Below are 21,812 nucleotides of genomic sequence, written 5' to 3'. Positions count from 1 at the left end.
GTCTTGCACTTTATGTTTTAATGTTTAATAAACTATTTAGAGAGTTTTCTTGAAGCATACTGGACAAGGGAGAAGTACAAAGAAGGAACACTGTTACAACTAACGTAGAGTAACATGCACAAACAACATGCAAATGAATGAAAAAGATAATTTTGCTTTTAGCATTGTTTCCTTCTTTTCATTTATAAACTGTTTTATCTTAGATATTTTATTTTGAATAACTTTGATGACTTAAATGTTTGTGACCACATTTATAGAATTCATGAGTTCCCCTTGTACTTTCAAACATTCACAAAATATTTTCCATTTCTTTTCTGGTTGGGAAGCATATAGATAAACTTATTTAAGATAAGTTATGTCTGGTTTTGTATCCCATACCACAGAGAATAAAGTGTATGTAAACTTTAAATAAATAAATATATTTCCTTAGATAAAAATAACAGTTTTCTCTTATTTAAATAGTGCTCTATTTTGGAAGATATCTTTTACAGACTTGTATTTTCCTTAAGTCAAAAATTATGGCACTGTTCTGTTTGTATGTTGTTTTATATGTGTATATGGTAACAGACTAAAATTTTAGTGCTAAGGAATTTGTATGGTTTATTAAAAGCAGCATCTTATTTTAAGGCTCTTGGTACCTTATGCAGCTCTTCAGTTTATAAACTTGACTTCTTACTGAATATGACAGGTCATATAATGAAATTAGACATAAAAATTAAAAATGATCATTCGTGGAAATGTAGACAGTTAATTCCTGGTTCTGTTACTGGCATTTTATTTGTGCTGCTTGTGTCAAAATTGGTGTGTTCCCTTTGTTTCACTGAAGAATATACCTGTATAACTTTAAGGAACCATTGCTTTGGGTAGTAGAATTTTTTTGCTCTTAAGTTAATTAGTTACTGAAGCTTGTCAGGACCCATGTTAATATTTTAATTGTGCTTTGTTCCACCCTAAGTAAAATACGATGCAGTCAAAACAGAGACCAGAGTTAGGGGAAAGGCTTAGGATTAGGAACAAATCAGACTTTTAAAAACATACTACCCTCTCAAGTCATAAGTTACTTATATAGGAAACATTTGAAATAAGTGACCTAACCTCCAAGAAATAAATTTATTCTTTTAATTCTAGTATGTAGGGTAGAAAAGATACTTAAATTTTTTTTTATGAGTTATTGAATTAATCAGCTTTGACACCATCTCTTTGAGCTTCATTGTTTTTAAGTCTTTAAATAAACAGCACAGTTACTTATTTTCTGGGTTTTCATGCCTCAGTTTTTCCATAGGTATAATAGAGATAAAAATCTATGCCTGTGGGGCTGGGGATATAGCTTGGTTGGTAGAGTGCTTGCCTCGCATGCACAAGGCCCTGGGTTCAATCCCTAGCACTGAAAAAAAAAAAAAAAAAAATCTATGCCTACATTACAGGCTATTGTAGAGATTAAAACACTAAGAAAGTACCTCACATATAGTTAGTGCCAAATGTTTGCTGGTTTTATAAAGGATCTTAATCCCTACAAATAAACCTATAAGCATTTAATGTTTTGTGTAATAATCTATCATTTGTACTATTTGTTTTTTGCTCCCTTTGCTGACCCTTGAGTAGTGATTATATTTATACATTAGAATTTAGCATGTAGTATTTATGTTTTCTGGAGTCAATAATTCTCTTTACCTTCAAAACAAATATAACAAAAAAATGGTAAAGTGGAAAATTAGCATTTAAGTTTTTGAATATTGAACTTTTTTCTCAGGGTTAATGACTGTATATTGCGAGTAAATGAAGCAGATGTTCGTGATGTAACACATAGCAAAGCAGTTGAAGCATTGAAAGAAGCAGGGTCTATTGTACGCTTGTATGTAAAAAGACGGAAACCAGTATCAGAAAAAATAATGGAAATAAAGCTCATTAAAGGCCCTAAAGGTATGTGGTACATCATACTAAATCATTAAGAGAACTCTGAGTTAAATATAACTATGGTCTTATTTTTGATATACATTCTAAAATGAGCAAATTTATAATTACAGTTTGTAAGTGGATTTAGAGAATGTCTCATGGATTTTTTTTGTCTTAAGTAAAATACATATCTACTAAGATTGTAACATTTGAAAAGTTTTTATGTTAATTTATATATACTATTACATATTTTATTGCTGTAAACATGCTCATAAATTTATAACTTAAAAATAAGTTCCATGTGATTTTTATATTCAATATTTCCAGTTGGGCATAGGGGCAGACACCTATAATCCCAGCATCTCAGGAGGCTGAAGTAGGAGAATCCTAAGTTCAGAACCAGCAACTTAGCAAGACCCTGTCTCAAAGTAAAAAATGAAAAGAGCTGGGGATGTGGTTAAGTGCCCCCAAGTTCAATTCCTGGGACCAAAAACAAACAAACAAAAACAGCACACAAAGATTTCTATAATCTATCTTTAATAGTTTTTAAGAGCAGGAATCAAAATCTCTATAAGTAGATTAGTCCCTACTTAAGTATTTGGATATTAAAAGAAATGAAATATTCTTGTCCTTAAATAATTTGAAGACATATTTAGTGTTTATGTTAATGTGTGATAATTAATATGCAAAGTATTTTAAATGAAACTACATAGGTTAAGTCAAAAAGAATAAAGTATAGTGTTTGTCATAAGCAGTTACGTGTACAATGTACAATGAGGGCTGTTAAGATATGATTTCTAAATTTTGAAAATACTGATAGGATTCAAAATAAATGGAAATATTAATTCTGTCATGTGGCTTCATGGTAGAAGTAGGATTCCAACAAATGGAAAAGGACCAGAGAGCTGGGAATTTGTTTTTCTTCTCAATTATTTTAATCTTGTGAAAATAGTAAAAGTATTAGCAATCATAATTATGATGGAAAGTAAAAAGTAATTTTGAACATCTCTTTGGGCTAACGATTCATTTACAAAAAAACTTTAAAAAGAACCAGGGGAAAAAAGCAATCTGTTTGTAACTGTAGAAGTCTCTATATTTGTAATTGCCCTTGGTTATAGAATTAAATACTTGGGATTTTTAAAGTAGATATTGAACTAGATTATTTTCTATTTAAAAAAACACTAGGGGCTGGGGATACAGCTCAGTCGGCAGAGTGCTTGCCTTGCAAGCATAAGGCCCTGGGTTTGATCCCCAGCACCGCAAAAACAACGACAACAACAACAAAAAACACTAGTATGATGGAATTATCAACCTCTAGTTTTCAGCCATTATTTTTAGGTTTAATTTCACCTTTGTTGATGAGAATCTTTAAACTAGTGTTTTCCAATCAGGTCTTGGGTTCAGCATTGCTGGAGGTGTTGGAAATCAGCATATTCCTGGGGATAATAGTATCTATGTAACCAAAATAATTGAAGGGGGTGCAGCACATAAGGATGGTAAACTTCAGATCGGAGATAAACTTCTAGCAGTAAGTATAAGAAATCTGTTTTTTAAAATATTTTTTAGTTGTCAATGGGTCTTGTTATCTATCTATCTATCTATCTATCTATCTATCTATCTATCTATTTATTTGAGGTGCTGAGGATTGAACCCAGGGCCTCACACATGCCAGGCAAGTGCCATACCTCTGAGCCACAACTCTAGCACAAGAAATCTGTTGTTTTTAAAATCATTTGTATTTATATATTTTCCTGACAGTCTAGAATTTCTATATACCGAAGACGTTTAAATGACTTTTAAACGAGTGAATTCTAATATTGTTTTATCAAAACCTGAAAAGTGATTCTTGGTATTTTCCATTTCCATTTCTCCTACCAGCCCCTCACTTCTCTCTTTTTCTTTTTATTCCTTTTTTCCTTTCCCTCTCTCTTCCCCCACCCTCCCTCTTCCCCTCTGTGAGGGGTTGCCCCCATTGTTAAATGACTGCAGGCTTAGAAATGTACAGAACTGTTTAATCACAGTCCTTAAGTTTATAATGCAGTGTCATCGTTATGCATGACCCTCTTTTGTTTTACTTTAATTAATTTATTTATAATACAATGAAAACTCATGAAGTTATTATGCAGCCCAAGAACTAGAACATCAACAATTTTGTGTTTCTTACTCAGTTTTACTGCATTGCAGATTTATGCCAATTTTTTGTTGTTGTTGTTGTTGTTTTGCAGAAAAGCAGGGTATGGCCATTACATGAAGCTTTGGGGAAAAAAAAAATCTGCTGGTATTACTTAACATTTTGTAATGTTAAAAGTGTTAATGTGTGTGTGCAGCTGCTGAATATGGCAGGTCGAACCTGAAAGACAATAAAATAAAGACCTTCTCTTTATACAAAATAGTTTTTATTTTATTAATAATATGAAAGCAAAAGTGAAAGATGGAAGAGAAGAAAAATGTATCATCAGATTAAGAGAAACATCAACACCTGAAATCATTAGTTGGACAGGTGGTGGAGGGCAGGCTTTTCAGGGTGGTCCATTTAGACTGGTCCCATCAGGGTAGAGCATCCTGTCCACTAGTCAGACTTCAAAGTCTTATTCCCAGTTGGGGTGGGGGTGCTCTTTAAACACAAGTTACAACAAAGAAAAACACTATCCTAACAGCCTGAGTGACTCTCTCAGGGTCACTTCACCTTACAGACCCCCAAGGATTGGTCAGATCCCAGAAAAGAGGAAGTGATAGCATTGAGATAATAAATGTCTCTGAGTTCCTGTGGGTGGTGGTGAGTGAGTGAGACAAACCTACGGAAAAGTCTGCATTCTTTAGGTGTGCCGTCAAGGATGTGCAGAGGGCATGGCAGGCACATAGATAGGGAAGATCTTTTATATTTTCCTTAGCCTTTTACAATCGTTAATTATGAAACTGTCTTTGGTGTAAGATTAGGATACATGCAATACTGGCAAATATACATTAAAGCAGTGGGAATGATTATGTGGTGAATTATGCTTTTTTCTTCTTGAAAGTTGTTCAAGTACATACATATACCTAAATATTTTGTTTAGTAGTATTTGGAAACTTTTAAAAAAACTGTTATACTGAATATAATCTCTTAATAATTTTTTTCACTCATATTGTCTTATTGAGACTTAGCCATATCATTGTCTTGAGCTGAAATAAATTTACTTCACCTTTATATAACATTTATTAGTGACTGTCTCACAGTTTATCCAGTCTTCATCAATAACTTCCTTGGCCCATGTTCCTTAGAAAAATGAGAGCTGATCTCAGGACAGCTGATTTCAAGGAAGTTAGCTAGAGTGAATGAAAATGAAAAGTAGAGAATGAAAGAAAGCTAATACAAGGTAGAATGTTTCTGAACTGGCTGTAATTTCATAAGAAAATATATGTTCCTTGTCAGGTAGAAAAATCTTAGGAAGGTAGTGTAAAACCACTAAATCTTATCCTAGCCATCCAGGGTAAAAAAAAAAAAAAAGAAGAAGAAGAAGAATTTACCTGCTGGCCCCTTTAAGTCTCCCCTGACTTTCGTCTTTAGTCTTTTTAGTCTTACATGATGTAATCGATCCTGTAACAGATTTCTGGATTGTGTTACCCATCTCCTCTGGGCACTGCTAGGGAAGTCAACTCTCACTTTCTGTGTTACACCATTTCACTGGAACCCAACAGTGGAAGTTGGTATAGGCAAATCAGACATGGGCCTCTGACACATTAGAACTTCCACATCAGCCATGCCCAAATCCAGCCGGAAGAGGCTGAGAGACCTGGTAATAGCAAGAGATGAACTAAAAGTATAAGTAGCCAGCACATTTCATTGAAAAAGCAGCCAAGGCCTAATGAGCATTTGGGCTCAAGTTATTTAGCAAAGGCTCATAAAATGGCCTAGGATAGTGGCAAGTTGAGCCATTTCCACTTTTTTGCTATTATGAATAATTCTGCTAGAAAGAGCTGCAGTGTATTTTGGTAAGCATGTACTGCAAGAGTTTCATTGGCTATTTAAGCAAACATGTAGTTTATTGAATCATTCTGTTTTATTACTAGGAGTATGGGGGCGTGGGTACCAGGTTTTAGCCCAGGGGCATTTTATCACTGAGCTACATTTCCAGCCGTTTTTATTTTTTTACTTTGAGATAGGGTCTCACCACATTGCTTGTGGCCTCACCAAGTTGCTGAGCTGTCCTTGAACTTGTGATCCTCCTGTCACAGCCTCCTGAGTTGCTGAGATTACAGGCGTGTGCCACCATGCCCAGCCCCAGTAGTGGTATTTTAAAAATAACAACAACTCAAAAAGAAAAAGAAAAAAAAACCTATTTTTTTCTATACTGCTTGTAAAGCTTTACACTCCCACCAGCAATAAGATTCCTTTGTTCTGCATCCTGTCCAATACTGCAGAGGGAGTTTTTTTAAGTTAATGATGGGGAAAAGGAAAGAACAGAACTCGAACTACTTTTCTAGCTTTTCTCTTACAGCTCTGATTGCCTTTCTTTCCCCTGCAGGCAACACCTTTTCCCCATCACTGTGTGCACATGTGCATGTACACACACACACAACCAGTTTAAACAGCTTTGTATCTCAACTAGGTTTCTCACTTTTATTTTTTAATATGGCTATCATGTTTTCCTTTGTGATTTCTCCAGAACCAATTTTCTTGGTACAGAGCCAGTAATCTGTACTGATTTACCATCATGGAAGTATTACTCTCATTCTGTGGAATACACTTTCAATGAAGTTTTTCTTATAATTACACTGAAATTATGCACTTTTCAATCCTCTTCTTAATTGATTTACCTGGCATTTGTCACACCTTCCTTCTTCAAATACTTTTTTTGACTTTGCATAACAGTCACTCTCTAACTTGATTATTTCTCTTACCTCACTAGCCACACTTTCCTTTCCTTTTTTTGGTACTTCCTCATATCCCTTACCTGCAAACATTGAAGTAATTCAGAACTCAGGCCTTGTATATTTACTCTTGTTTATCAGTGCTCACTCCCAAGGACTCTGTTTTCTAAACTGTAAGTCTAAACTGGTAAATGGGCAAATAAATGCTCAAATCTAAAATTTCAGGTCATCTTTTTTCCACACTACACATAGAATCCCTTAACAAATCTTGTCAGCCCTTAGTTATCCAGTGCTGTTAAGAAAATTCAAAGTGTAATGGCTAAAATAACAAAAATTATGTATTTGCTTATATTTCTGCAAATGGGGTAGGCCTTGACAGGGACAGCTTGTCTTTATTCCCACATGGCATTAACTGGGAGTTCTCACCTAGGCCAATGTATTTCCATGTAGGCTCAAACATACAGTGGGCAAATTAGTGTTGCCTATCAGTTGGTAGATCATTTGGGGCTGTTAGTATTTAATTACCTAGTTACTTCTCAAGGTTAGGTTGGGCTTCTCACAGGATGGTGATGGAAATGAGCTTTCCAAGAGGACAAGCTCTAGCGTATGGCATTTATCAATCCTCTCTTTGCATCATGGTTTCTGTATCTCTGGCTAAAACCAGTTATGTGGCCCAGCAAGATTCCATGTAGTAAGGGATTTTTGTAAGATATCAATATCAGGATATATGGTTCCTGCAGGCTACCAACAGTATACCACATTTGTGTATTTCAAAATTCAGGCAGTCCTCACTTTGCATAGGAGTACAGACCATTAAAATTACCATGCTGGTGAAACCTTGCAAACAGTTTTAATAATCAATAAGGAAATTGACAATTCTTCAATGACTTTTAAATTTTGGGGTCAAAGCATTAAAAATTCTAGTCAATTATGAAGGTAAAATTAAAGAAATGAAAAATAAATTAAAACTAATATTTTATTACATTATAATTTAAAACACAAATGTTGATAATGTTTTATTTCATTAGCAAATCTTATAAAAATGTTGCAGAAACATCAAAGACCTGTCTAAACCTAAAGCAAGCAGAAGGGAGAAAATTATAATAAAGATTAGAACAGAAACAAATGAAACAAGGTATAGAAAAAACAAACAAGATGAACAAAACAAAACGTTAGTTCTTTGAAAGCATCAACAAAATTGGCATACATTTAGGTAGACTGTCCAAGAAAATAAGACTCAAATTTCTAAAAGCAAGAATGAAAACAGGGGCATAAAAGAATGTAATGTAAACAACTGGACAGCAATGCCTTAGATAATATAAATGAAATGGACAAATTCCTGGAGAGAAAAACTACCACTTTTGTTCAGTGTTACACTGGAAATTCTAGTCAGGTCATTAAAAACAGAAAAGACAAGACATTCAGAATTTCTAGAAAGAAGGGACTGAGGATGTAGCTTAGTGGTAGAGCACTTGCCTAGCATGCACAGGCCTTGGGGTTTGATCCCCTGCACTGGGGGGGGGGGGGGGGGGTGGGGGCGGGGGGGAAGAATAATAATAATAGAAAGAAGAAATAAAACTGTGTTTGCAGATGACATACTTATATGATATCTTTAAAAGATTAGTAGACCTAATAAACAAGTTTAGTACCATGCAGAATATAGTGTCACTGTACCAAAAAATCAATTATAATTCTATATAAAAAATAGGTGAATGGCCAGTAAATAATTGAAAAAACAACTCAATTTGACTATTAAAAATGGAAGTATAAATTAAATATAACTGATTGCAAAGCACACATATCATTTTACAAACTTTGAAAAATGATAATACTCAGTGTTGACAAAGGTATAAGTGAATGGACACTCCTGTACTCTGTAATTTACCAGAGTCATTTAGGATAAAAATTTAAACATCTTTTAAATTGGGAATGATTTAATAAATTATGGTATAACCTCATAATGAAGTACTGTGCAATGATTTTTTTTTTTAAGGTAGTAATTCTGTGTCCCAACATGGAACAGTCTCTAAGATACTTAATATTAAAAATCCATTTGCAGAGCATTTGTTCAAAAAAGGAAAAGAACTAAAATATGCCCATACACGTTATATTCATGAACGCCTATGAGTGAGAGGAGGTTGAGGCTGGTGGAATAGAGAGACTAGTGACTGAAATCAAGATTGGCTATTTCATTTGTGTATATTTTTGTAACTATGACTAAAATATCTGACAGGAACAATTAGAGGAGGAAAAGTTTATTTTGGCTCACAGTTTTGGAGTTGTTCACTTCATGGTTGACCAATAGTTGACCATTATTTGGGCCTGAGGTGAGGCAGAATATCATTACAGAGCTACTCTGCTCATGGTGGCCAGAAAGCAGGAAGAAAAAGTAAGGGGCCACAAGAGGTGAACCCTTCCAGGGTATGCCCCCAGTGACCAACCTCCTTGAGCCACTCCCTGCCTGCCTACAATTACCAGTTAGTTCGTTCACACTAGGATAACTGATTAGGTTACAACTCTCATAGGTTGTAACTGATTAGGTTACAGCTCTCATAATCTGATCATTTTACCTCTTAATATCCTAGCATTAGCACAAGAGCTTTTGGAGGACACCTTATATCCAAAATCAAAGTTATAAAAAACTTCCTGATGTTATGGACAGTAAAGATGGGTATTTTCTTTCCACATAACTTTGTTTTCCTTAAATCATTCCCTATTTCCCCTATATTTTCATGTAATTGTTTTCAACTAAAAAACAGAAAGCAAGTGAAAATGTTTTAAAATAAATATCTCTTGGGAATTTTTTTAGGTGAATAGCGTATGTTTAGAAGAAGTTACTCATGAAGAAGCAGTAACTGCCTTAAAGAACACATCTGATTTTGTTTATTTGAAAGTGGCAAAACCCACAAGTATGTATATAAATGATGGCTATGCACCACCTGATATCACCAACTGTAAGTCCGCTTGCTTAAGCTTTAGATGTGATGTACTTTAATGAAATGTTCTCTGTAAAGTTTAAACATTATAAAACTTTTAAAAGAACTCAGTCATTTTAATCTAATAATTCTTAAAATCTTTTTTAGTGAGAAACTTGGTAGTAAGAAGATGGAGTTCTTTTCCCCCTTTACTGCTTAACATTTAAAGCATTGATTCTCAAGCTTCTGTGTAAATAACAATCACCAAAGAGAATTTGCAAATTATGCAGATTATTGTCCTGTTCTAATAGTTTTGGGTGTAAGCACAGAAAGTTTATTAACAAGGAGACTAATTCTGATGCTTCTTCCTGAAGACAAACTGGAACTTCTATTCAGCATTAAATGTAAATTCTAGCCATGGCAATTAAGAAAAAGAAAAAATAGTCAAAATGGAAAAAAAGGGATTGGGGATGTAACTGTGGTTCATGGACTGCACTTTGAGAATCACTACTTCTCAGTAGTTCTAGAACTTAAGGGGTTTTCTGTTCTCTCTGCTGCATTGAAAAAACAAAAAGTACTATGTTTATACTTTAAACTTCTAGTGTATTGCCTAACTGTTTTGGTGTGCAGCCCAGTTGTGTTATATACCATATACCATTGAATTGTTATTAAAATACGTGCTTTTAAGTTCCTTACATGGTTTTGAATATTTTAAAATGTATAATCTTAGATTTAAATATATTTTAATGGGGTTGTGTTGACTGAAAAATGGAAGCATTATATGTTGTACACATTGAATTAATGTTAAAAGAACCCATGCATTGTAAATATCTTAAATGTACTTTGTAATTTGCTTTTGTGTGTTCCCTTTTTTAATTGTGATTTTTGTAAATGATAATATTTCCACTTTTAAAACAGTTAAGATTTATTATCACCACTAATAATTATAAGTTAAATACAAATTATATTGTAAAATCTACTGTCCTCCAGTAATACATCTTCGTTATGTGCTCATTGACTTAATTACTCAAGTATAACTGAATTATTTTCTTAATAGCATTCAGCCTTTCTAATGGACAGAGATGTTATCTTATACTTCTTATATGTCAAAGAAAAGAACCTTGCTACCCTTTTGAAATTCTTACATACCCCTGGCCTTACACATACACTTCATATAAGGACCTTGTATATTTTTATTTGTGATTAAAGGTGCGGTATTTCAGCAAGAGTCTGATTAAGTATCAGTCTTACTTTGAATACTGCCCATCTCTTCAAGACAGCCATATACACATTTGCTGCATTTGTTCCACAAATTGAGAAATGGGTGCCCTGATTATGACCAATAAATATGTTAAACAGAGAAAAATGTCATTTTTATTGAATTATATTTTTATGTGTAATAGTATAACATTTAAAAAATGGAAGGGCTAGTCCTGAACTGTAGTAATTAAGTAATGATTGCTTATCTGCCCTGTAAACAGAAACTGGATATTTGTTTCTTTGTTGTTGTTTTCTATTATTAAATGAATAAGACATTATGAAAAAGTTGCAGTTCACATTGCTAATTTTACTTCTATTCCCCTCACTTCCTCTACAACAGGTATGACTTCTTCTAGTGCAAGTTTTTTTCTGTATGTGCAATTCTTGAGGTTTTTGTTTGAGTCTCTTAAAGCATTTGTGTTTATAATTTTTTACATAAATGATTTTTGCCTGTTTGCTGTCCTGAAGCCCTTGTCATCAGACCATTCAACTTACTGCCTATTTCTTATGTTGTAATTACTTGGTATCTTCCTCAACAGATTTGGCTTTAGTTATTGAAATTTTAGTGCAAGATCATTGTTTTCTTGCTACTTTTATCACATTATCATTCTTAGTGATAGCCAAATTCTACACTAACGATTGATCTAAAACCCTGGCTTTTTGGTCTCTTGGTCTTTAACTATCCTGCCCTCCTTTGCAGCTTGCTTCCAGTAATACTTTAGACCTTATCTATAATTATCAAAACCTTCATCATCCCAGAAATATCAGTTTAAATCATCCCACTTTCCATCTACAACCATCAGTTCATTCACCCCTGTTCTAACAGTCCAATGTCATTTTGAACTCCCATCATTTGGACTCCGTGGTTTGTCAGGATACTCATTGTCTTACATCTTCCAGTTTTTTTCTTTTTCTTTTCTTTTTCTTTTTTTTTTTTTTGACAGGGATGGGGTAACAGGGATTACTCATTCAACCACTGAGCCACATTCAAGCCCTATTTTGTATTTTATTTAGAGACAGGGTCTCACTGAGTTGTTTAGTGCCTCACTTTTGCTGAGGCTGACTTTGAACTCAAGATCCTCTTGCCTCAGCCTCTTGAGCCCCTGGGATTGGAGGTGTGCAGCGCCACTGTGCCCAGCTCTTCCAGTCTTTTGAGCCTTCCTTTTTAATTGGCAAAATCTCAACACTGCTTCAACCAGATTCTTGTCTTATCCATTCCTGTTCCCTGAAAGCAGAATGTGGCTGGAGAAGGGCACAAAATTATGCCACCTTTTAATTATGACCATTAATCTTGGGTGGATTCTTGCTCTCACCTCTGTGACATTTCCCTGAGTCATTCATTTTCTCATTGAGTCCTCAAACCTCCTTTACTTATCATCCAGCTTCTCAGTTACAGCAGATGACCTCGCTTCATATTCCATGTAAGCATCCAGAAGAGAAATTTCTTATTCTTCTCTTTTCAAATCTACCTAAGTAAATACCCTTTTTCCCAAAAGTTTTGCTTTCCCTTTCCCTTGTTTTATAATGGAATAACTATCACTGCTTTTCTGGAAAAAGTGGTCTTCAATTTGTATACTGAATCTTTTCTTTTTTATGAATTATACTTTCCAAGTTCCAAAAATCTCTTTTGCTTTTTCAGGAATTTAGCGTGCATATTCATATTCATATTCTCTCTCTCTCTCTCTCTCTCTCTCTCTCTCCTCTCTCTCTTCCTCTCTCTCTTCCTCTCTCTCCCTCTCTCCCCCTCCTCCCTCTTCCTCTCCCTCCTCTACTTACATAATCATATCCTTTCTCTGTTGGATCATTACCTTGAGCTCACAAGCATGTTATAATGTTCCTTATCTCAAGGGAGTAGAGAGGGACCATCGTACAGTCCAAGATACCTGACTACTGCTCCTTTTTTCTATTTAATATCACAGTTTTCCTACCATGTAAACTCCTTTACATGAAAAAAAGTAGAAACTGGGAATACTAAAGGTTCTTTTATTTAAGAAGTGGCATTCAGTCTACTCATAATAAGAGAAATGCACCAATACCTCATAGGGGAAGTCAGCTCTCCTTATTCTTTTATTTAGGAGAAAAAAAAACTTTTAAACTAAGGTAATGAATGGTTTTGCTATTACTTTAGCTTTTACTCTTTCACTTAAATTGCACTGTTGATTCTGTAAGATCTTTTATATTTTTAATTGATGCACAATATTTGTACATTATTATATGTATTGCCTGTTAGTTAACTTTTCATCACTCTGACTAAAATATCTGTCAGGATCAACTTAGAGGAGGAAAGATTTATTTTGACTCATGGTTTTAGAGGTTCAGTCAGCCAGCTCCAAGGAAGAAACATGAGAGAAAGATGTGGCAGAGGAAAGCTTTTCAGCTCATGGCAACCTAGAAGCAGAGGAGGGGACAGGAAAAACATAAACCCTTCCAGGGCACACACCAGTGATCTGCTTCCTCCAACTAGATAGTCTATTCAGCTCTCAGTGGGTTAATCCACTGATGAGGTCAGAGACCTCATGATCCAATCCTTGCCTAAAAGTCCTGCCTCTCAATTTTGCTGCATTAGGGACCATGCTTTCAACATATGAGCTCTTAGTGGACATTCCAGATCCAAACCATAACCATCTGAATATAACTGTAGTAGACATTTTAAAATATATTATTATTGGACATGTGCATACATTTCCTTTGGAGTGAGATTGCTGTGTTATAGCACAGACATTTATTTTGTCTTCAGTCAGTACTGCTAAACAATTTCCCAAATATTGGAAATAGTTTATACCCCTGTTTTCTACATCTTCACCAATGCTTGATATAGTCAGTCTTTTTAGTTATGGATATTATGAATACATACTATGATACATATAATATTATTATAATTTATTCATTTATATTTATTATTTATTGAATGCTGATTTTTCCCAGTGATTAATGCTGTTAAGCATTACTCCTCACTTTTATTTCATTTTTTTTACATACAGATATCCAAATGATCCTGTATCATTTATTAAAGAGTTCATCTGTTTTGGCTCTGAATTACATTGGTGGTTTTATTATACCTTAAATGACAATAGATTTTTTTTTCTAGACCTGTTTCATGGATCTAATTCTTCTGTCAATACCACACTCTTTAATAAATGTTGATTTCTAGTAATATAACTCTTTCAAATTTTTTTAAGATTATGTTAAGTAGGGCTGTAGATGTGACTCAGTGGTAGAGTATTTGCCTAGCACACGCAAGGCCCTGGGTTTAGTCCCACACACTACACACACACACACACACACACACACACACACACACACAAGATTGTTAGGTATAATTTGAATTTCCTTAATGATTTTGGAATTTAAAAATGTACAGATTAATTTAAGAATAATTAAAATTGAGTCTTTCATCCAATCCACAAGTATCTCTTTCTGAATTATATAGGTTCTTTTCTCTCAGCAGTGTTTTAGTATAGTAGGTATTTTGTAGATCTTGTTAGATTTAGATGAAGATATTTGATGTTTTTGATGCTATTTTAAGTCCTACTTTAAAAAAAAAAAAAAAACAGGAATTGAGCCTAGTGGTGCTTAACCACGAGTAATATCCCTAGCCCTTTTATTTTTAGACAGGGTCTTGCTAAGTTGCTTAGGGCCTTGCTAAGTTGCTGAGGCTAGCTTTGAACTTGCAGTCCTCCTTCCTTAGCTTCCTGAGTCACTGGGATTGCAGGCATGCACCACAACATCCAGTTTAAAATGTTTTAAAATATTTTTAGCATATATATACATACATATATATGAAATATGACTGGGTTTTGTACGTTGATTAAGTGGTTAAGAATCCTGCTAAAAATTCTGATTTATAGATGATTTTGGAATGTCTGTATGATCTAAAATAATGTGTAATAACGAATAAAATGATGACAGTTTTCCTTTCTTTCCCATCTTTATTCATTTCCTTTTTTTTTTTTTGTCTGATGCACTGATAAGACATAGAATAGAAATGATGATAATGTACATCATTGTCATGTTCTCAAACCCAGACCCTAGGGAGAAAAATAATTTCACCATTGCTTATGGTGTTACCATGCTGTTACCAGTATGGTGGCTACCCTTTATCGTATAGAGAAAGTTAAGCTTTATTCCTGGTTTATGGAGAGTTTTTATCTTGTGAATGTTGAATATCATCAATTCTGTATTTAACTGAATGATTTTTCTCCTTTATTTTGTTAATGTTACAAATTATGTTGATGTTCTAATGTTAAACCAACTTTCGATTTTGGGAATGAACCCATATGGTCTTTACGTGTTTTATATATTATTGGACTTATCATGCACACATTTGCGCATCCATGTTCATAAGTGTCAACATAATGTTCTAAAATTTTTCTTGTTTTTGGGTTTTGGTGTTATGGTTATGCTGGTCTCACAAAATGAATGAAAAGCATACATACTTTCTTCCTTTATTCTCTGAAACTGTTTGCAAAATTGGCTTTATTTTATCTCTAAGTGGTTGATTAGATTTATCAGTGAAGTCATCTGTCTGGACCTGGAATTCTCTTATTGGAAACATTTTTAGTTCTGAATCTGCTAACTTTGTAAATACAAGACTGTTCATATTTTCTATTATTTCTTATCTGGGCAGAAAAGAGAACTAGATCACATTTGGCTTTGTTTTTATGGTGATTGTCAAGAACTTGGGGGAGGGTGAAGTTTGTGCCAGAGCAACCCTGTAAGTAAGCAGATGTCAAAATTGGAAAACAGTTGGCTTACTAGGTAGAAAATATTTTTAGGAAGAATAGTAAAGGAAATAATGAGACAGAAAGTTGTGGAAGTAATCTGTGAACCGTAGAGATATAGAGGCATAGTCAGTGGTTGTAACCAAAATAAGGTAATCAAAATATGAATAATAGCCAAAATATGGTATAAAATAGGAATGAAAGCAGGCTTATAACTTAACAAAAAAAATTCATTTGCCTGGGGTTGTAGCTCAGTGGTAGAGTGCTTGCCTGGCGTATGTGAGGCACTGGGTTCAATCTTCATATAAATAAATAAAACTAAAAATAGTTTTTAGTTGTCAATGGACAACTAAAAATATAAATATATATGTAAAAATATATACACAGACACACATATATATAGATAGATGTATATAAATGACATTGGATCTAACAGAGAACATTTATTTCTCTGCTGACATTAAAATGCTCATACTTTTGCATATCTTTTCACTTTTAATTTATATCCTCTTCTACTGGTAGACTTTGTTAAACTTATTTTGCTGCTAGTCTCTTCCCACTTTATCTTCAAGCTCTTCTGCTTTTTTATCCTCCTGAATCTTGGAGGTCTTGATAGCTCAAGGTAATGAATCTGACTCCCTTGTTTTGTAGTTCTGTGAGGGACCTTTTTACATAAGATTTTAGATATAAAAAGTAGTGTTGTTTCTGCTGATCCTTCTTTGGGCAGTCATTTGTTTGATAGGAATGTTCATTTTTAGTGCCTCCTATCTGTGCCTTAGAGATTAACTGCTCCAGAAAGGATTCATTGACTAAAGGGTCAGTCTAGATATGGCAAGGAAAAAGCACATTTTCTGGTTTAGCCATTTGATGGAAGTTTTTGTTCAGTTGTGTCATTGTTTGTTCCATCCAAACATGATAATGCAGTCAAGGAATCTAAGAGTCAGAAGTCAGCAAATGAACATTAAAAGACTGATGATTGTAGAGGTTCATATGGATATCTGTTGTTTTAGGGCTAAATGCTAATTTATTTTAAATTACAAATATTTTTGCATGTCACCCAGGAAAGATTTTGAACTTCCAAAGTCAAGAGCTGTTGATAGAAAATTCTTTTGTTCAAATACAAAAGAGCATCTTACATGTGAACTGGATAGGAAATAGATATTTTTAGGTTCTACAAACCTTTAATACCAATATATACTAGATCTCCAAGTTCCGTATTATCAATAGGCATCCTTTCTGTGTTAAAGACATATAGGTGTTAATTCCTTTTTGATAAAGAGTATGCATTTTATTTTTTATTTCTTCCAGTGCACCATAATTCAGTCATTTCCTATTATCTTTCATTCAGATCACTTCTGTCTTTTATGTTACCTATCTGGACATTCTATAGTAATTTGAACTAACAATCCCTGCCTTTTTTTTTTTTTTTTTTTTTTTTTTTTAACGTTCAGTGTGTAGCATAATGCTTTGCTTATAGAAGATACTCAGAAATTTAATCAAAGACTGATGTTTGAAAAAAATAATAACTATTAAGCTAATTTTGAAATGTTTTATAAGTATTATAGTTAACAGCCTCAAGAAAGTTAAATACTGCTTTCTGTGTTTTGGTAATAATCAGATCATTCAAGTACATTGTGTCTTTGAAAACTATAACTGAAATGTGTTCCTTACCTGGGTTCTTAGGAAGGTATGGTCAGGAATATTATTATAATTTTATTTTCTTGACATTTGCTAGCATGCCAACCTATGATATTTACTATTTTTTAAAAGAACCAATAAGTAGGTTTGCTTAGTTTTTATTTTTGCTTTTTACCAAGTTTCCATTTTTTTATGAGCATATTAAAAAGAACAGATAAAGATTGAGTTGCCAGGAGCTGGTGTAAGACTTTTTGTATCTATTTTTAAGCCTCTGGTTTCTTTACTCACAAATTTTGAGTATATATACTTTCTTAAAATAGTCGTCTGCAAAATGACTTCTCAAAAAGAGTTATTATACTTAAGATTTACTTATTTTAGCCTTTTCTATGACATTATTTTAAATGACCTCTCAGATTCATTGTGCAAATAAAATAAAACTTCTTTTCAGTTGTATTCTCAAAAGAATTTAGTGGAATAAATCTGCTTTATTGATCTGAATAGCTAAGCCAGTTTTTATATACCAGATTCTGGTATATAAGTTATTGAATATGAATTATACTTTAAAATTTATATGTGAGGTGTTAAGTTGCTTATTTCATTTTTGATGTATTTTTCACTGTCTTTGTTTTGAAGCTGCTTCACAGCCTGTTGATAATCATGTTAGCCCGTCTTCCTTCTTGGGCCAGACACCAGCATCACCAGCCAGATACTCACCAGTTTCTAAAGCAATGCTTGGAGATGATGAAATTACTAGGTAAGTAACTTAACATGTATCTTCTTATGTAAGTCAACTTTTAAATGGAATTTTAATCAACAACAATTTTTAGAACTAAAATTTTTTTTGACAATTGAACCCTAATTTTTTTTTCTATTGGAGTGTTCATTGAAGATGTTTTTTCATTGAAGACCATGAAATAATATTTTATATTATAAATAAATTACTTCTTTTTAAATACTGCCTTTTTTTTTTCGGTTTGGCTAACTGTCATTTGAAATAAACTTAGATAAAACTAAGTTAGGAATATATTTGTGCATATTTTATACTAACTTTTCACATTTCTTATTTAATATGTGCCTTAAAATATTATGATTCATGTTCAGTGTTCAGCAAGTAGTATTTTCTTTGTTTGATATTCCTGACATCTAAAACTTACTTTCATCTTACATTACGAACTGCACTAAAGTTCGTAGATCTTTTTAGTTCCAAAGAATTCTGAGGTGAAAGAAAAGAGTCGGTGAAAAAATATTTTAGCTCTGTTATTCAAAGTAGTAAAAAGACTTTGTACAGTTTGCTTTAAATTTATAGGTAAAAACATTTAACATTATGTATATGCCAGTTAATTAATATCTGTTCTTACATTTTCATTAGTTACATCAGTTAGCATTATTATTTTTGAAACTTTTTGTTCATAATAATTGTAATTTTTCTTGGCAGACTCCTAACTTTTTAGGCAGCCCTCTGCGCAAGGAAAGATAGGCGTGTTTGTCTTGTGACAGTAATGTTGAGAACAAAATAGGTGCCTCATTAATTGTGTGTGGAATGAAAATTAGCAGAAAGAATAGTGTTCTTATTTGTGATATGACTATTTGAGGCTCTTAGTCTTCAGGCAATGTTCCTATAGAGTGATTCATGGCTATTTGTTTTCGTTATTTTGTAATGGTGCCTATTATATGTTTATCTATTCTTTAATCTCTTCATGTATTTTGCATAACTAAAATCTAAAAGTTGTATTTTCACCTTTATTGCTGTCCCCATCTTTCTTCACTACATATGTTTTGTACCGTGTTGAATTAGACTTTGAAGTATTACACACAGATCTACCAGTTTCCATTCTTTTCTATGAAAATCAGGTGATTGACTACTAGATTAGTCTTAAAATTATGTGCACTTTATCATTCCTTTTTGATAACTATATTCCTTTGCCCAGACATTGAAATTCTCCACAATTTTTGCCTAAGCAGTCTTTGAGAAGTTATCTCAAATCACTGAAACCACCTCCACCCCCAGTAAAATCACAACATAGAGATACTTAATGTTTGTTAAGTTTCTTTAAAATGTGATTGACATACCATAAATTTCACACATTTAAATGGTGCATCTCGATGATTTGGGTAAAAAGTGTTACATCACTTTTTAATTGTGATAAAATAAATACAACATGTAAATTTAACATTTTAACCATTTTCAAGTGTACAATTTAGTGGCATTAATTACATTCACAATTTTTTGCAACCGTCACCATTAGCTATTTCCAAAACCTTTTATCATCTTAGATAAAGTCTGTAACCATTAAGCAATTCTATCCCATTGTCCTCCCAGCTCCTGGTAATACGTATTTTCTGTCATTCAGAATTTGTCTAGTTTAGATAATTCATATAAGTGAAACCATACAATATTTATCCTTTTATGACTGGTTTATTTGACTTAGTATAATTTTTTTTCTTTCATTTTGTAACATATATCAGAACTTCATTTTTTTTTTGGTTAAATATTATTCCATTCCATTGATGTATGTATACATAGAATATACATACAATTAGATATATAGATATTAGATATATATAGCTAGATAAACATAAAAAGTTACATTTTGTTTATCTACTCATTGTTGGTGACTTGGATTGTTTTCAACTCTTAGCTATTGTGAATAATGTTATGATAATCACTGGTGTACAAGTATCTGTTCAAATCCCTGCTTTCAGTTACTTAGGCTATAAACCTGGGTGCAGTTCCAGGGTCATGTCATATATATTTTTTTAATATTAGCTTTTTAAGGAACCACTAAATTATTTTTATTATTCCCCTAAATAATTAATGAGTATTTCAGTTTTTCTACATCCCCACTGACACTTAATACTTTGTTTTGTTGAAGCCATCCTGGTAGATATGATATATATCATTGTGGCTTTCATTTACATTTACATTTTCCCAATGACTAATGGTGTTGTGTGCTCACATTATTTAAAAATCAGAATGCTTTCTCCTCAGGTTATTTTTAAGTTATTATTTGCTAATGTAAAATTATAATTCATACATATGTCTTAAAATAGGAGTCCCAAACCATGAATTATTTAACATAGGAAATAAAATATTACCAATATAGTGAAACCTGTCTGCCCCTGATCCTTCCCTGCTTCCCTTATACTGTTCCTCTAAATTACTGCTTCTCTAAATTTTATTACCCTTTTTCTTTCGTGTGTGTGCACATGCGTATATGAACACACACACACACACACACACGCACGCACATTTATAAAATATTTCCTGAATGATTTTTTGTTTAGTTTTTTTTTTTTTTTCCATACCACAGATTGAACCCAGGGGCACTTCATCACTGAGCCACATCCTCAGCCCTCTTTTTTATATTTTATTTAGAGACAGAATCTCACTGAGTTGCTTAGGGCCTACCTAAGTTACTGAGGCTAACTTTGAACTCACAATCCTACCATGCTCGGCTAGTTTTGCTGTTTTTCACAAGGAATAATTTTGCAAATCCCATAAGTGAGCTGGCAAAATTGAATAATGATGAACACTTATCTACATCTAGAAAGTACTATTGTAAGTTTTGAGCAGTATTAAGATTAATTCTGTATTATATGGAAGAATCCTTAATTTCATTTTTTAAAAAATATTAAGGCTTTTGTGATCAATTACTTCTTGCACTGTTTTAGAAAAATCATTAAATTTTTTAAATGTTTTAAAATGTTGACCAAATATAACATTTAAGAATAATCTCAAATGATATTCTGAATTTCATTAAATCTAAAATAATCTGTTGGCACTTTCATGGTCTTACCAGAAGATGTGAATAGTTTTCACATAATTATGTCTGAGTGCCAGCATTTGTGAAAAATTATCAGTGGTAAGATGTTTTCCAGAGACTTTTTTAATATGTGTGGGGGGAATAAATTTATCTGAGAGCTGACAAAAAACAGTAATGAATTTTAAAAAATCATAAATCGTGGATTACACTGAAAGTTTTTTTTGCTTGTTTTTATTTGTTTTGTTTTGTTTTGTTTTTGAAGACAAGGCCTCCCTTGCCTGACTGGTCTCAAACCTGTGAGCTTAAGTGATTCTCACTTCTTAGCCTTCCAAATAGCTGGGACTGCAATTACAGATCATCACATCCAAGTTTAAAAAATATTTATTTCATATCAAAAGTCTAATGGGCAATTCCAAGATTGATGTAGCAACCTTAGCCCCATAATGTCTCTTAGTTTCACCTTCATGGTTAAAATAGATCTAAAACAGTAGAAGGGTTTTATTAAAAGTTCATTCCTTTTTGCATAGTTTCTTTTTGGGGGGCGGATACCAGGAATTGAACTCAGGGACACCTGACCAGTGAGCCCCCCAGCCCAATTTTGTATTTTATTTAGAGGCAGGGTCTTACCAAGATGTTTGGCACCTTGCCATTGCTGAAGTTGGGTTTGAACTTGAGATCCTCCTACCTCAACCTCCTGAGCCACTGGAATTAAAGGCATATGCTACCACGCCTGGCTTGCATGGGATTTTTTAAGAGGGGACAGAAGTCAG

At 33.3% G+C, this 21,812-nt stretch overlaps 1 protein-coding gene across 20 annotated transcripts in view; it reads left to right on the top strand.

Annotated features, from left to right (window-relative positions):
• The window catches only part of DLG1 (discs large MAGUK scaffold protein 1), a 243,992-nt gene that overhangs the window by 148,952 nt on the left and 73,228 nt on the right, over positions 1–21,812 (top strand). For all 20 annotated transcript variants that reach the window (XM_079156167.1, XM_079156168.1, XM_079156165.1 and 17 more), the window contains 4 exons: positions 1,751–1,920; positions 3,285–3,421; positions 9,554–9,698; positions 17,912–18,032. In XM_079156167.1, the coding sequence (XP_079012293.1) occupies positions 1,751–1,920; positions 3,285–3,421; positions 9,554–9,698; positions 17,912–18,032 (573 nt within the window). The remainder of the gene's footprint in view (positions 1–1,750; positions 1,921–3,284; positions 3,422–9,553; positions 9,699–17,911; positions 18,033–21,812) is intronic.

The sequence above is a fragment of the Sciurus vulgaris genome (genome assembly GCF_902686455.1).
Source record: "Sciurus vulgaris genome assembly, chromosome: 10".
NCBI lineage: Eukaryota > Metazoa > Chordata > Mammalia > Rodentia > Sciuridae > Sciurus > Sciurus vulgaris.
Note: the sequence above shows the minus strand (reverse complement) of the source record. Positions and strands in the feature narration are given on the sequence as shown.